Genomic DNA, 16729 nt, shown 5'->3' with positions numbered 1-16729 from the left:
TTTGCGGTCGTTCCTCATGCCATTAACTTCGTCTCGTCTTTTAACAAGCTTTATGTAGAGCATACAGGATTCAGGAAAGAGTGGTAGTGCGAGCTTGTTGTATTCCCGGAGTGAGCTTGATTTATACGTGGACCGCCTCTTGAACCTTAGGGTAAAGGTTGACCAGACGGTACCATAGGTCCGGGTGGCTTTGGACCATCACCTGCGGATCCCATGCCATGGCTGCGAAAATCGTCTCGATTCCGCTGCCTACTGGTGTCATAAAGATCTGGCAGACCTGTAGGCCGATCACGAAGGAGAATGCCATAATCACGGCGGTGAAGTCCCCGCCGCTGTTGTAGGCGGGGTTGGTATACTGAAGGTACAGATACGCCAGCAAGGCACAGACATACGACACAAAGACCGACCCCATAGTTAAGACAGGTCCGATGAGACAGTCCGTAACGAGTGCGTCCACGCCCCGGTCTTTCATCATGGTCCAGGTATCTTTCGCAGACTCGATGTATGGCTTGCCATACAGGGCAATGTGGCAGAAGGCGTAACGGTTGAAAAAGGTAACTAGCCAATCCAGCATGGAAATGAAGCACCCCAGAATCCAGAATGCGATGGTTCCCAGTAAGTTCCCTTCTGCCGCCTCTTGGCGCTGTGCGACTGAGCACGCCTGCCGGAGCATGTTGATGAGGGCAATGATCAAGCTGCCGAAACTGATGCTGCCGAACGAGTAGGTGGTGGCGCGCTTAAAGGCGCCGCGAGTGGCTCCCTTCGGCATGCCGTTTGGTGAGTTGCTCCAGAAGTACCAGGTTCCGTAGACTCCCGCAATGGTCGTGTGGACGGTGTTCTTTAGCCATTCGCTGAACCAATACATGGCGAACGTCACGTAGACGACCAGACCTATCACTCTGCCCGTACTGCAGCCCCCGCCGTCACGACATGCCGGGTTAACCCCACCGCTATTGGGTTCGTAAGCGACATAGATGGAGACGAGCGTCACAGAAAACCAAGCTCCAAACGCCACGGCGACGATGCCTCCGATGGCACTGACGAGGAACATGTGTCCATGTTTTCTGGAAACATCGATGGAGGTTTCCAACATGAATGCCGTGAATGGAATGCGCGGGATCCAACTGATGAAACATATGATGGCAAAGACGCCAAAGATGAGGAACACAATACCTCCGCCATATTGCTTCTTCGCTAGATAGTAGATCGCGGTGGCCAGAGCGAACACAATGTTCAGAATCCCTGTAACCCAGATGAAGAGTTTAGGAAAATAGCGAGCTCCGAGGAAGTAGGCCCACGAGAAGGCGAGTGCCACGCAAAGTACAAATATAAATAGCACGAGAGTATTGGTGTCCAGCGAGAAGGTGTTGGACGAATCATAGATGCCGCCGCCATTGAAACCTTTGTATTTCGCGTATCGGTGGATGGCTACTCCAGATACTGCAACATATCCCAGGAACACCGCGATGAGCTGCATCATGGGTTAGTCTGATCTCATCGTGGGCAGCAACAAAGAATTATGCGATATCCAGACGTCCAAGAGAGGCGGTAGGAAATAAAAAAGAAGACGTACCAAAAGTCCAGCCCAGATATCGTTAAACTTGGGTTTCTCGATCTTGAAGGCATCGTTAAAACCATAGACGGCCTGGTTATAGGTTGGCGGCGGTTCGTGAGGCGGCTTGGGCTCCGGACCCCTTTGATAGTTGGGATCGGCGTATTGATAGTTGCCATTATTGGGGTTATTCTGGTAGAAAGGTTGCTGCTGCTGAGGCGGAGGTGGAGGCTGGCCTCCGCCAAAGCTTTCGTTTTGGTTATAGTAACTGGCCGCTTGACCGCTCATGGCTGCTGCTTTGAAAAGACCACCAACTGCCGGGAACGGACAAAGCTTGTGGGAGACACGAGGGGGGGGGGGATTAAAAGAAGAGGAAACCGGACAGGCACACCACACAGTCAAGGCACGGCAAGGGGCAGCGAAGATTGCCTGCAACAAAACTCGCATCCCTTCCGCATGCGGGCAGCGAAATTCATGGCTCCATCTCCGAGAATTGGATGATCCAACCAAATGCCTTCAAGGGTTTCCTTCGCGTCATGATGATCTCGCACGAACTGATGCGAGCCAATAACGAGGTTGCACGGTGGGAGTTCCAAGACAATCCAAGAGCACCCAAGAGATCCGCCGTCCTCAGCCCTACTCGTTAGCGTCTGATAGTCGGCCATAGTGTACCACCACTACAACCCTATCGATCCCTGAAATCTCTTCCGTCCAATTTTTTTGTTTTTGAAGAAACAATCAAAAATGATTTATCAATTTTGTTAATCTCTTGAATTGGTCGATAGTTGCTCGGATCTATGTACATGAATAGTAAACAACAGTGGTATCGGAATTCTTATTGAAAGTAGTGCCACAGAAGACGTTTAGGAAAAAAAAAAAAAAAAAAAAAAAGGAAAAGGCGCTCATGCAACATATGTACAATGCATACATAGAAAGATCATCACGAACATGGTCTGTCCATTTCACGATCAAGAAATCCATTGCAATTTGCCAGCACAGTTCCATGCGCAGGCAATGTCAGACCCAAGAATCAGATATCTGACCACAGAAAAAAAACTCCACAACGACGCCCGGCAGCTGGCCGTCAACATGCGTCAATCAGTGAGTGAAATTACAGGTGTAAACATTACAGAATATGAGATGCGTCGGCGAAATTCGCAAGCACTTTTAGGGTCCGAAGACGACGGTGCGCGAGGATGATGGGACAAAAGAACACAACAGAGATGACGACGTAGAGTACCAAATAGTATCGGAACAAGGCATGTTTTTCTCGGGTATCAATAAAAACGATTTCGTTACAAAGCAACCGCAGACCTTCACCGGAACGCATCTTTCATATGACGCCAGCCATCGGCAATGCTGCGCTCAACCCCAGGGACGGGCGTCCGCGATCGTGTCGTCGGCCATTCATCCGTGGCAGCTTGAAGGTAGCCCTTGCTCAAAGCCTTCGACCGTCGCAGCTTCTCTTGCCGAACGGCTGTCCGTCGAGATGCTCTTAGCTCCTCAATGCGGCCCTGTCCCACTCGATGGCGCCGCACGAAACATTCATCCAGTAGAGTATTGGCATCCAGAAGCTTTTTGGGGACCGTTTGGACTACCTGGAAAACCTCCATGGGGTCGGATACGGCGAGGATGTCCCTCTCACATGCCTTGAAAATGGCTAGCGAAGCTCGGAAGAATGTCTTCGATCCTTCGTAGAAAAAGACATCCCAGATGCGCAAGGTCGTCTCCAAGGGCACAGTCCCAATATACAATGACATGAGCCAATTGGTCAAGCCTAGTGTAATATCCGGTAACCGCGAGTCGACCGTTAACGGAGGCGTCTTGGATTTGCCGGGAGCGGAACCCGTGATCTTGTTGTAAATGAGCGGGGTTGAGTCTTTCAGGAGGACCATCAGGATCCATAGATCGATATTAGCACCTTCGAGACTTATCTCGTGGGTGCCGGGGAGGTAAACGGAGGTAATGATATGCAGCATCCAAAACGCCTTCTCTTCTGGGAGGAACAGGAGGAGCAGGCCTGTAATGAAGTTGAGTGATTGCGTGTAACCGACTTGGGGACTGTGCAACGCAAAGGCATAGAGCACGCGCCGGAGCGATTGAATCATTTGCGTCTCGACAGTGATTGAGCCATGCTTCAGGTTGCTGCTACCAGAGCTAGCGCCTGAGTTCCCGATCCCGTCAGTAGATTCAGGCTTGAAGTGGATATTATCCGGGAAAGTTCGGTGCAAGTCTCGCTCGATATGCTCTTTGTCATCGTTGCTTGGGCTTTCCATAGCCTGGTTGACAAGCTGATCATATAGTCCGGGATTGCGATTTAAGTGCTCGTAGCCACCGGCATAATAGAACCAAGCTGCCCCTCTGTACTCCGGAGGAATGCCTCTGCGGACAAGACGCTTGATCTTGTTCGATTTGGGCGGGAAAGTCGTCGGTTCGGTGGTGGGTAACCCATGCTCCTTCAGCAATTCTGACCATTTATTTCTCCGACTCCTGGCAAAAGCCGCATACGGGCGACTCCAGGCTTCGTACTGTTGTAATGTGACGTGGTGACTGGTCTTCCGAAATCCATACTGGTCCCTGCCCTCCGTAGGTTTCAGAAACGGAGGCGGCACGGTGCCAGGAATGAAAATCTTCGTCTCTAGTGGACTGGTATCAGATGGCCGACTCGGTGTGGTCTGGTCTAGGGGCTCGCTGAATTGCTTTTCATTCAACTGCGCGTGGCCCAAGAACTGCTCATCCAGCGTATTCTGGTCGGGTGGGTTTAGTGCTGGGAGTGGTGGTACCGGTGGCAAATCTTCGGTAGCATCTAGTTCGGGCGAATGTTCATCGGAAGTATGTCCATCGTCCAGGGTCAGCTCAGTTGGCGGACGGGGACTGAGCGGTCTTGCTTTGCTTTCTCCACGCCAGTCAGGAGACCCCGGCTCTTCTGTGACGTCACTAAACCCGTCGAGATACATAGAGATCGCATCTTCCACACTCATTCCCCCGTCCTTCTCATACGGTCCATCTGGTGTATCAGGAGAGAGGTCGGTGATAGAGCTACTCTTCGTCAAGACACTACTTCGTTCTGTTCCACTCGCCTGTCCGACACTGGAGCGCGACGTCATGGCGGAGTTCACACTGGAGCGGAGAGCTTCTTCCCCGTTGGCCTCTGCCGATCCATTAGGATAAAAACGTGGTAAGCCCAGTCCCTGTTGTGGGGATTCGTTGGACTGGCGATCTAAGGAATGGAGGGTCTTGGGGGGTCTGTTATGGAGCTTCGACGTCGATTTAGACGTTCTTAACCTTGGCTGAGGAGGAGGGGTCTTGCGACGATATGACGGACGATCCAAGTCGCTTTCTCTCGAGGGGGCTCTGGGAAAGCGTTCAAACGTTGGATTGGCCGTGACAGGTATGCGATACGTCGGCCTGTGAGAGGTGATATCACCCCCCATTCCGGGTTGGGGTGAGGGTGAGCGCAGGAAAGGATCATCCGGAATGGCAGGGGGTCTTCTCGGAGAGCGTGGGAGCGGAAGCGCACGTGGGGCGGTGGCGGTTAACGGTCGAGAAGATGGCGGAGAGGGGGGGTTAATTCTTAGCGGATTGAGACGAAGAGGATTGGGTCCTCGACCACGATTGGGGTTATTGTTATTATGTTCGCCTGGAGACGGCGGATACCGAAAGTCTCCATTTTCTGTGACCATGGCCACGATTGATAACCCAGTTCCCGCTGGACATTTGTCGATAACGAGGTCAAATGGAATGTAATAGGAAGCGAATTTCACCGCTTGACGGACCGATTCAGATATGTAAAGGTAGTTGAGAACAAGAGGCGAACAATTGACAGGGGAAAGGAAAGGCTGAGCGAGCTGGAAATGGAGCTCGGGTGGTCGTAGTTCAAAAACGAATGATATGAGATCTCAAAAGCAGTCAAGCTACCCGACAATCAATCAATCCAATAAATGCGGGAAAAAGGAACGAGCGGAGGGAAGGAAAATAAATCGGAGAAGTTGCCCCAACTAACCACACCGGTGTTTCAATCCATCAAAAGCCTCTCGATCCTACCAGAGGTTTACTTGGAGACTCCATCCCTCATGAGACACAGATAAGAAACTGCGAGCAAAGAGAGCGAAAGGAAAAGAGCGATTGAAAAACCTGAGGGCGCGAAAGCGGAGCGCCCAAGTGGGAATGAAAAAAAGGGGAATTTTGGTACAAAATGAAGCTAACAGCTTGTTTGAGGCTTAGCGCGGTATGGATGGGGTTTCACCAAAACAGACCCTGGTGGTATTTTTCCAATGGGTTTCTTTCCCAATATAAAAACCCTTTAATATTTTCATCGGCTATGATTCGCTGTGCGATTTCCAAGTGACGATCGCATGATATCAACGGCCTTGTTTTATTGATCGGTTTCCTTGTATATCCTCTCGGAACGCGGGATTTCAACAGGGAAGTTGACCATAAAACGGTGGGAAAATGCCATAATGGAATTGTACGTTTGGATGATTTTTTTTTCTCCGTTGCCAACAATGGGTTACATACACCGTTGGAATACCTGTCGCGGCACCTGACCACCTTGGACGCCCGAGTCTTCACTGCAAGGTCAGAGTCCTTCATATCACCAGTTAATATACTAGGAGGCATCCTCACAGTCAGTTCATATATGATAGATCATTACTCTGCATAATAATGACAGGTTATATGCACAAGGTCACTGACAGCCAGTCATGCATCCTGTCTGTCCCACAGCCCACCAGGAAGTTGGAACTGCCCCCAACCATCCAGATTTTGGGTCAATCCTTTTAGGTCGTATCAAGTTAGTAGATGGTGTTCATGTATTTTACAGTTGTTCGTATCTACATCCATACATAGCCATACATCGTATGTGGGGTGTTCGTTCCGTTCCGCCTGGAGACTTGCATGCATCGCTAAGAGAAGTCTCCTACTCCGTACTACTACTAGTAGAGAGGTAGTATGCGCATTTTTGGTCCTAGACAAAACATACCTGCATAAGACGGGTTTCAACTGCAATTCGTTTCGAATTGATGGTATAGAACATTATTCATCACGTTCAGTTCACCTGGAAGGCTTCCCACGTCCATCCACAGATGCCCGAATTAATTCGGTGAATTAGCACTATACGGGAGTGCTCCCGTCGTCCCGACTCCATCCATTGATACTAGCGAGCAGGACTAAAGAATCCCGTCTTAATCTTATTACTATACTCCGTAGGGATATAATGGCCCGCAACCCATTTCCCATTCCCGACAGGAATAGCACACCTGTTCTGAAGTGGAGAAGTGCCGGATTCCGTCGCGAAGGATCCTAACCAGACTCAGATAATTAGCATCGTCCTAACATACTTGGTACTCATCTCTCGCTCCACCCTCAGAAGCCACCAAGAACACGCCGGCGTCTTCCTAGTCCTTCTGAATTCTCGGGAAAGTGGTGCTGCTTGGTGATCTTTTCCGATACTCGACATGAAGACGCGAATCCGCTGCTCTGGATTTGTTTCGGTTGGTTTTCCCCCCTTGTGAGAGATCACTTTACCGTTAGTCACCCTTGCGTCGTCCCGTAGCGGCTGAGAGTGGTGTCTATCAGTCATCACTATTATTGGATAGGGGGGGCGGTTGATTGACTCCTCGCCTTGGTTGAATTGACTTCCAGAAAGCGAAAATTTGCCTTCCAATCTCGTTTCTTCTTTAATTCGGCTTGGCACTTCGTCAGATTGGCTTTGCGTGTTCTCAACTGGAATAACTCGGAATTGGCGTAAATTTTAAAATCAAAAAAGGGTGGGGATAGGCGCAAATCGAAATATAATACGCAAAGGATACGGAGATGAGTACAGGAACAATGAGATTTGCTTAACCGGTAACTGTCCGTAGACTACTGCATGCTTTGCTTTTGCGTTTGCCGGGCGCGTCGTAGTATACCAGACGATGTTCTCCGATTGTACCTGAACGCAACAGATTGGTGGGTCGAAGTTGCATTGGGCGATTCGCTGGTACCCCAACAAACCAACGACATCCTGACAACAGTGCTGAAAGATGACTAAAGATGGCACGATAGCGCTTAGATACTCTCTGACCTTGCATCAAATGTATATTATTAGCTTTTTTAGCTCTGAGAGTGCAGAATCTGCTCGACATTACTTGACACCCATGTTCTTCTGGGGAAACGAACCGAGCGTTTGAGGTTTTGGCTCTCGGCATTTGGCGTGTCCAATGTAATCTATCTGTATCGTTAGTAGAGGCACACAGGTCAATAGTGCACACGCCATACCAGCCTGCGAAGGATGAGGGGAACAATCCAGGTCGATATACATCTGACAAACTGATGTTTCTTCCCACGCATTGCAACGGCGCTTTTTATACCCCCGTGTTTTAGATGCCCATCTGATTCGCTGTTGTCTCCGAACCATTGTTCCATGATGGGCCCCAATGTTTCTCTCAAACACTAAATAACAACACTTCGATGTCCCCCCACCCCATGGTCCCTTGCCCACCATAAGCGGCGCTGGTAACTGGGGCCCGATGTGAGACACTGCCCTGTTCATGCTTGGCGGCCTGCAGTATAGACGCATATCGTTAGGCGCCCGTTGAGGCTACCAGGCCGTGTTTTCTCCGAATGACCCCCGTCACGCATGCATCCTCGATGCATACACAGTACTAGTAATCCATCCAGGGAAATCCGGCGGTTATATCCGATCCACTTCATTTCATCGCCACTGACCTTCCTGTCCGGATCATCGCCCGGGTACTCACCCTTCCGTAAGGTGATACACAAGCGTCGGAATCAGATATCTTGGTATATCGTTCTGTTCAATCCGAGACAAGTAACCCTTGCAGTAGGTCATGTCGATCCGCCTCGGAGTCGGCTGATTTGAGCAATATTAACGTAATCCGGTCATGGTATTCAACCATCTCTGTAAGCCGACTATGATATCATCGGGATTTGATCGCACTGATCTGTTGATCTATGAGATAGTTAGACCAAAATTGATTTTATAGTGCATGGTCAATTGGAAATACAGCAATAATTGATCGCAACTTTGCTCCTTACGGTTACTCCGAACATTATGCCTACTGGACACCCTGTATGGCATACAAGCTACAAACAACTGGTAGCCTGGTACGTTTATACTAAGCATTATCTCCCCATACTAATCGCGATGTATCTACGATTGATCCCGTCAGGGGTACAAAAGATAAACTTGTGTAAAGACCCCTGTTTTCTTTGGATGGTTCTATGACTCTAACCTGAAGTATTCACATGCGGAGCAAGGTAAGACCCTGTCCTCGAAAAGATTTGCAATGCTAATGAATGGCACAGACATCAAATATGAGAACTCCCAAACCTGTTCCTACAGTCCCCCAAATGAGACTTTAGCTCGAAATAAATAATGGCAGTAGCGGATATGTACTCTTGTGTCTTCTTTATTTTCAGCTTGAACGTAAAGCCAGCCAGGTACCTCACCTTTCAAAGATAAAATAGTGTCCGGTCAATGAAACTCCCTCCGAGAGCAGCACCACGGAGTCAAGTCTGGTAATCGCGCTTCCAGATAACCACCCTATGCCATCGCATACTTCCTTGTCCACTCCCGTGCGATTTCGTCATACCGTGCCCGATCATTCTTGTACTGTTCTGCGATACGACCCTCGACAGCATCATCAGGCATGGGCTCTACGAGCAGCTGACGCGCGAACTCAAGCACCGCTGCGATCTTGGAGCTAGGCTTCCATTCGTCGGCCCGCAGCATGCCCAGACACATGCTGCCCTTGTCATCGTTGGTCACATTGGGGTGGTAAATTTTGGTCCCGAACGAAACGGATGGTGGCTTGAAAGGGTACTCAGTGGGAAGACTGAGTTTGACTAGGAACCTGCCATTCTGATTCAGGGGGGTACGGGTCAGGGTTTCACTGCGCTAATATCAGGAGTTTCTTGAGACTTACGTGATACGGTGACCCTTCTGGGCCGTCCATGTAAACCTTCCATTGGTAGATATCTGACTCATTGGCTAGCTCGACAGTAATGCCCTCTGGAGGAGACGCTGTGAGCTCAGCTAGTTCCTAGTAGATTGATTGTTAACCCCTCTGTTTGATGAATAGTTACTGGGAGCTCTGTCTAGGAAGAGACGTGAAACTCGTGCATACCTTGGCTATCCTTTTGCTACCCATCGTTTCAGTTTGTTTATTTTTTTTCAAGGGCCCGAAGAGCAAGTGTAGGAGGGGAAAATTCAAAAAGAGGGCAATAGCTCTCGAATAGACGGAGCTCTATTGGGTCAGATGATGGAAGTCGGGGGATCTTGCTTAGAAGAATAAAGAATACTCCAGAACTGATACACAGTCAAAGAACCAGTGTTACTAAAGATTGACGCAGGGGTTGAAAGGACCGCAAGCGTTAAAGAGAGTGTGTTGTCCAAAGTCGAGTCATCCACCTTCGAGCTCAAGCAGTCGGCGGGGCCGCCGAGCCGATCAGGCGGGGCGGAAAGTTGAATGAATGGACGACGTCAGAGCGGCCTTGCGTATTGAATGTTTGCTTTATTTAGCAGTGACCTTTCATGTTCTCATCCCCTTTTTGTTGGCGCTTATTACACCCCCTCCACCGCAGAAAATCATCTGCGCACAATTCATGGTGGCAAAAGCCATGCGTTCAGTTTTGCTAGGATAGCATATGTGGACCCCTCTGACTATTGTGTACTATTATTGCCGCGTTATTTGCTGTGCACCATGGCCCCAGGGTTGCATCGGTCGTTACTATTAGAGCTATAATTACCCGTCCCCGCGATCCATGCACAGGACCTCGTCTACTGCGTACACAATACGCTGAATCAATATCTCCCAGAGAATAACGACCAAATCTCAACAGTAATCATTGCCGAACTCCAATGGTAGAAAAGGTGCTACTACTCTCTTTGTAACATGACCATCAATCCCATAATTCCAAGGAGGGCTGTCTTAAGCCAGGGGTGCTCGCTGAGCAAAATAGTCACATATCCCACCATGGGGATATACCCCCGTACACTGCCAACAATATCTTCCTCGCGATTGAGATAGTCCTGGCCTCGCGCGTACAGCTCAACATCATCGGCAATGTTGTTGTCGCCCTTAGTAAGAAGCATATTATTGGGGATCGGTGAAGACCTAGACAGACAAGCGGTGATCCGTTAGTGGTGAGATTCTTGTGACACTTAATGCATCAAAGAGAGGCAAGGGCTGGACATACTCGGAAATCTCCTTCACTTTTTTCGTCTTTCCTTCGATTTCTGGGAATGTTCTCACGACGCGATGCACAATGGGGATGTCCTTGCCCCGGACATTGTAGACGACGATCTCGCCTAGCTCAGCTCGCGGGCTTCGATTCCATAAGAAAAGTAGATCTCCTCTTTGGAATGCCGGTTCCATGCTACCGGATAAAACAACTACAACAGGGCTGGAGGATGCGGTGAACACGGAGAGGCCTTTCCACATCATGAATGCAGTAGAGAGCACCAGCGCGAAGTTAAGTGCCTGGGCAAGTGACTGCCGGGCGTTGGATAGATTCGACGAGAGAAATGACAACATTTTGGCGACCTAGTTCGGAGGGATGAGGTCGATTCAATTACCGAAAGATTGAGAATAAAGGTGCTTGTTCAAATCGTTTGTTGACGGTCGAGTTGAGAAACAGCTTGTGCCTGTGATCGCGGCGGAGGAAGCTTCGCAGGTTCGAAGGCGAGGATATTCGCGAGTAATGATGGTATGAAGAAACAACTCTCCCAATATTAATGTCGCTCAGTCGTATATCTTAGCCGTGTCACACTTTTCAACAGGCGGCTTCTCGTGGGTGGTTGTTAGCCGGCTGGGCAAAGGGAGATGTGTCCTTCAATGTTGCCCGTACCAAAAGGCCATGTGGTTCCTGCGCGGCTCTCGGTAACATTTCCGTGCAGACCCAACCGTGCATTTTGATTGGACTAAACCCGAACTATAGTACAACATCCCCGATATGAAAATAATAGTACGGCCAACGGACTTGTCGATTTCCATATTCAGGTTCATGATCATAATTGAGGCTATTTCTATACAGAATGGTATCCGGCGAGTGGCACAGATAAACAAACGAAAACAGAGACAAAACAAGGCAAAGTAAAATAGAATAGAACATAACCCATTTCAGACGCTAGTTGATGGCTGGTGGTCAACCTCCCAAAACTTCTCCTTCTTTCCCGTTTTTGTGACCATACCGACTATATCGAAAGGATCAAACAGGGTAAGTAGGAATGGTCGACGATCCTCGTAACCGGGTCCCTCCACTTCAGTCACACCGTCCGTTGCAAGATAAATTCGGTTTGACCGTGGAAGCCACCGCATGGGATGGAAGACGTTGAGGAGGGTGGTGTTCAGAAACATAATGACTGTCTCAAATACCCAGAAGAACCACTCATCCTTAAGAATGGGACTCATATCATCGATGTTGGTGGTGTTCAGACTTGCAGCTGTGAAATACTCGACAGTTCGGTAGATAGTGCGTATGGTGATGAGTGCACAACTGCAATATAACACATAAAGGGCCTTCTTTACTTTGGTATTCAGAACGCCAGCGCTATGGCAGTTGTAGTAAAATTTGGTAGCTAGAGCAACAAACCCCACCATCAATGCGAGTTGCAAGATCAAGGCAGCTTTGAGTAAAGCCTTGCCTGTATTCTGCGTATTTTGGGGATTGCTCGTATTAGCAACCAATGATGCTCCATTTGCTGTTATAATCTCGATCACAATACCCATTGCAATGAATGTGGTGAACACCCGGCCAGGATGCATTGGAGAATGATAAGGGATATAGTACAGGATACGGCCCAAAGTGAAGAAGTTGGCCCCTTCATAAACAGGACTGAAACTCGGTTAGCTTTTTCAATCACTTACTTATCAAAAACAGGACTTACGGGCCAGCTAAAAGGAAGACGGTGCTCGAAATGAAAACACCCAGATTGTCCCAATGCCCGAATGCCCCAATGGTACGCATCACGAACCCTGCAGTAAAGAGTAAAGCAGACCAAGGTAGTAGGCCTGTTACTTTCCAGGATTTGTATTTGCTTCATAGTAATAAGAATCAGTCTCGAGCTTCGGTGATACAATAGGTCCAACATACAAGCACTGATAACCATGCATTATGCCAGATAATGTGAAAAGAATTGCAAAAGCGATCGGCGCACCTTTATTAGGTGCATAGTACCAGAGGCTTCCCTCCTCTATGTTTGTTAAGTCAGCGATGAGCAGGTGTTGCGAGCAAGTCGGAGGGTAAACATACGGTAGGGCGACCTTTTATCGATCATGGTCCTTAGCTAGCACCGAAGGCATAAAAAATGGATGGAGATATACGATTTATTAATAATTGACAGCGGTTTGGAAAAAAAAGAAACTAAAATGATAAACACAATCTAGATTATTGAGCGTTGTTTAGAAGCTATGGCTATCTATATATCGAAAACAGGTCTTCGAGAAACCATCAACGAGCCACAAGCGAAAACGAGCTGGCCTAAATAGGAAAGTGGAAGTAGTTCTGGCTCTGGTTCATGTTAAGTACAAGCCTCAATGAGTGCCCAATGACACAGTCATCCTCGCATGATCAGCCTCAATCTAGATTGTGGGAGAGGTGGATTTAGTGGGTACCGTTCTTTCTGAGTTAGGTTAAGCAATTTGCCTTACCTAAACCGATCAGTTTCTGGAAACAAGGCTAACTTTGGATGCCATATTTGTTGTCATCTGAAATCGCACTGGAGGCTTATTACGTCTGGGATCGTCAATGAGGATCAAAATATGCTACCGGGCGTGTGCATGGCATATGGACTTCTCTAGTCACTATTTATTCTGTGGTTCCACTTAACGAATACGAGAAGGGCTGAGCCAAGTAAGTGGCCGGAGTAGTAGGCACTAGGCTATCACGAGGCAAGACCTCGTATAGAGAGTTTTTAAGTCTCGAAAAAAAAAAAGACCCCTGACAACGGACAATTGTATGAGGTGTGTTATTTGACGTAACAAAAGTGGTATTGCTTTAGGGCTGCACCTGGGAATGGAGCATTTTGGCCTGATGAAAGGGGCATCCACCCCATTTCGGTTGGTGAGGATAGTTGCCTGGGCAACATGGCACTAACCTAAAGGGGAATGACAGCCTCAGCATGACATCTGAAAGTGGAAACCCATCAACTGCTTCACGTTATCACGATCCGACTAACCAGGCCAACGTGGAGACAGCGATACTAACCCACTTCTTGCTGTCGTGTCTCCTCTTATGTGAACAACCGACAGAGAAGGACCCGCAGCTATGAATCCAGCGAAACCCTCTCAATCGTCACTATTTCAGGTGTACCTCCGCCTTCGTCCGCCCATCTCCCAGCAAGATGACCAGGCTGAACGATGCTTAACAGTCGAGTATCCAGAATCTCAAAACGTCGCTGAAAATGGCCACGAGACTCCAGCTCCAGCGGCAACTCATATTATCCTACAACCACCAAGCGATGCTAGAAAGCGGGCAGTTGAGAAATTTGGCTTTACCAAGGTTTTTGAAGAGTCGGCTTGTCAGTTAAATGTGTTCGAGGACACAGGACTCGATTCAATTATACGGGGAGTGTTGCTCGAGGGAAGAGATGGCTTGGTCGCTACATTAGGTGTGACAGGAAGTGGAAAGGTGGGATCAGACAGAACAAGATATGAACCGGCGCTGACGTCCATGTATAGAGCCACACCATCTTGGGCTCGAAAGCCCAAAGAGGCCTCACCCAAATGAGTCTCGATGTGATTTTCAAATCGTTAGCCTCGACAATCAAGCCACCAGACAACTCTATCAATCCCCTCCTTTTGTCCTCAGTTGCGTCGTCGGACCAGTCAGAATCGCAGATATTCACGGCACAGACGTTTCTCGAAGCCGTATATGGAGATCAAAGTGCCGACCGTGGCAGGAATTCTAGAGCACAGACCCCAATGAGCTCCTCTAGAGCTCAAACTCCTCTGACGGTATGCTTCCCTCCCCAGAGCCAATTGTTCAGGTCCTCGGTTTTGCGCCCTCAAGCCCCCTCTCCAAGTCCTTTTTGTGGCTATAAGGCGGTGTATAGCCTACGCAATGGATATTCCCCAATCTTGAGCCGCCTTAGCCCAATTGTCGCCATCAAAGCGAGCCCTAGACGAATGGTCCCTGGCTTTTCCCCTGCACTTCCATACACTCAGCCTAGCTTTATTGAGCTGAATCGCGCTAAACAATCTCAACACTTAAAGGAGCCGGCGCCTGCCATTATTTTCCCCCGTCGTAATCTGCCCCAGCGACCAAATGTTCCACCTCGTTCGCCCGATGTCAGCCATCTCACGTTGGAACTGAACCCTAACTCTGAATATATCGTACTGGTGTCAATGTATGAAGTCTATAATGATCGCATCTTTGACCTCCTGTCGCCAGCAATAGTTCCAGGCCAAGGAAGTACCGTGTCGCGAGGGGGAACCAGCCAGAAGGACAGACGAAGACCCCTCCTTTTCAAGTCTACTGAAGGATCTCCCGACAGGAAGGTCGTCGCGGGCTTACGCAAAATAGCCTGCAGTACTTATGAAGAGGCGCTGGCCATCCTAGAAGTCGGACTTACTGAGCGCAAAGTCACAGGTACTGGCGCAAACAGCGTCAGCTCCCGAAGCCATGGATTCTTCTGTCTCGAAGTCAAGAGAAGGATGCGCAACAAGAGAACGGGAGAAGAAACATGGATGGGCAACACACTCACAGTAGCAGATCTTGCTGGTATGGTGACAAATAGAGGAATAGCGTCAAGATGCTAATCGTGCTCTAGGCTCCGAGCGTGCAAGAACCGCCAAAACGGCTGGATCTACCCTGGCTGAGGCGGGTAAAATCAACGAAAGTCTGATGTATCTCGGTCAATGCTTACAAATGCAGAGTGAGATACAAGAAGGGAAGGTACGATTCACGTTCACACCTACGAGCGTCCGCTTCTGTCTTGCTGATTATCATAGACTGCTCTGGTTCCATTCAGACAGTGCAAGCTCACCGAGCTACTCTTCTCAAACTCATTCCCATCATCTAACCAGGCATCTGGCCCCAACCGTCACCCGCAGAAGGCAATCATGGTAGTAACCGCTGATCCTCTCGGGGACTACAACGCAACTTCGCAGATCCTGCGCTATTCGGCTTTGGCACGGGAAGTCACTGTGCCTCGGGCTCCCTCTGCAACAGAGTCTGTCTTTTCTGCTACAGTCGAACCTCGCAAGTCTTCTGCTAGCGGACGCTCTACGCCGAATATGGCAACCAGTGAAGAGCTCGACAAAGCATTAGCCGAAATCAACAGACTGAGGAAGGAGAATGAGGCACTTTCCGTGAGATTAGCAGAAGAAGAGATCACGAGAGCGGAATTAGATATGAGACTGAAATCGACAGAAGAAACATGTCTCATAATTGAGCAGGAAGTGCGCGAAGAGTGCTGGGCCGAAATGGATGAGAGGATGGAAGAAGAGAGAAAGAAGTGGCAAATTGCTCTGGAGGAACAGGTGAGCACCTTGACTTGTGGACTACTTTTAGCATCTCGCTGATCGTTACAGGCTGGCCATAACGATGAACACCTTGATAAGAAGATTGAACTACTGTCTCGTGGTTTCCAAGGTACTGTTTCCACTCCTTCCCCTATCCCCTAGATGGTCTGTGATCAAACTAACGGATGCACCTAGTCCATACAGATCCCGAGCCCTCGAGTGATGAGAGGGTGGAAGAACTGGAGTTTGAAATTGACCAGCTTCGCAGCAAAGTTACATCATTGGAACGTGAACTGATGTGCCGGTCTCCTACAAAGAAGTCCAAATCCAAGAATACGCTCGAGCCGTCTCGCAATTCCAATATTCTTGGTCGCGAAAGTGACATTGATATGGCTCTTCAACGAATGGATCAGTTGAAGCTTGCAGACAGCATGTTCTCTCCTGCTCCACCTGTAAACTCCCCCGGGAAGAGGCTAAGAAAGATGGCAACCCGCAAATGGGATTTCGCCCCCGAGGAAGACATCTAAATTCCCTGATGATATCTTCCGCGAACTTGGATTGAAGTTTTGACACGCCCTATGCCTTTCTTCATCTTTCTTTGAGTTGACATATTGGAACGCTTATTCACTGTACATTATATGAAGAGGATTATGGGCGTTATGCTTTGGCTTGTGATTGGTGTTACGACATTTCATGTATAAATATTAAT

At 48.8% G+C, this 16729-nt stretch overlaps 6 protein-coding genes across 6 annotated transcripts; 1 reads left to right on the top strand and 5 right to left on the bottom strand.

The window, feature by feature from the left end:
* Positions 1-121: 121 nt before the first annotated feature.
* Positions 122-1840, bottom strand: ABOM_009482 (choline transporter-like family protein; the record flags this gene model as incomplete). The annotated part of the gene is made up of 2 exons (XM_022536610.1): positions 122-1471; positions 1574-1840. The coding sequence occupies 2 exons, from the start codon at positions 1838-1840 to the stop codon at positions 122-124; spliced, it is 1617 nt and encodes a 538-aa protein (XP_022385459.1).
* A 1028-nt stretch (positions 1841-2868) lies between these two features.
* On the bottom strand, positions 2869-5235 carry ABOM_009481 (putative GTPase activating protein (Gyp3); the record flags this gene model as incomplete). Its single annotated transcript, XM_022536609.1, has 1 exon — positions 2869-5235. The coding sequence occupies one exon, from the start codon at positions 5233-5235 to the stop codon at positions 2869-2871; it is 2367 nt and encodes a 788-aa protein (XP_022385458.1).
* A 3863-nt stretch (positions 5236-9098) lies between these two features.
* On the bottom strand, positions 9099-9705 carry ABOM_009480 (putative ubiquitin conjugating enzyme (UbcB); the record flags this gene model as incomplete). The annotated part of the gene is made up of 3 exons (XM_022536608.1): positions 9099-9416; positions 9481-9597; positions 9682-9705. The coding sequence occupies 3 exons, from the start codon at positions 9703-9705 to the stop codon at positions 9099-9101; spliced, it is 459 nt and encodes a 152-aa protein (XP_022385457.1).
* A 728-nt stretch (positions 9706-10433) lies between these two features.
* sec11 (signal peptidase complex catalytic subunit SEC11) lies at positions 10434-11091 on the bottom strand (the record flags this gene model as incomplete). Its single annotated transcript, XM_022536607.1, has 2 exons — positions 10434-10671; positions 10754-11091. 2 exons carry the CDS (start codon positions 11089-11091, stop codon positions 10434-10436), a joined length of 576 nt encoding a protein of 191 aa, XP_022385472.1.
* A 585-nt stretch (positions 11092-11676) lies between these two features.
* Positions 11677-12833, bottom strand: ABOM_009478 (putative RTA1 domain protein; the record flags this gene model as incomplete). The annotated part of the gene is made up of 4 exons (XM_022536606.1): positions 11677-12391; positions 12444-12593; positions 12650-12749; positions 12809-12833. 4 exons carry the CDS (start codon positions 12831-12833, stop codon positions 11677-11679), a joined length of 990 nt encoding a protein of 329 aa, XP_022385473.1.
* Positions 12834-13822: 989 nt separating this feature from the next.
* Positions 13823-16547, top strand: ABOM_009477 (kinesin family protein; the record flags this gene model as incomplete). The annotated part of the gene is made up of 6 exons (XM_022536605.1): positions 13823-14185; positions 14236-15277; positions 15327-15451; positions 15508-16038; positions 16090-16150; positions 16216-16547. The coding sequence occupies 6 exons, from the start codon at positions 13823-13825 to the stop codon at positions 16545-16547; spliced, it is 2454 nt and encodes an 817-aa protein (XP_022385480.1).
* Positions 16548-16729: the final 182 nt, after the last annotated feature.

The sequence above is a fragment of the Aspergillus bombycis genome (assembly GCF_001792695.1).
Source record: "Aspergillus bombycis strain NRRL26010 chromosome Unknown contig00104, whole genome shotgun sequence".
In the NCBI taxonomy this organism is placed as follows: Eukaryota; Fungi; Ascomycota; class Eurotiomycetes; order Eurotiales; family Aspergillaceae; genus Aspergillus; species Aspergillus bombycis.
Note: the sequence above shows the minus strand (reverse complement) of the source record. Positions and strands in the feature narration are given on the sequence as shown.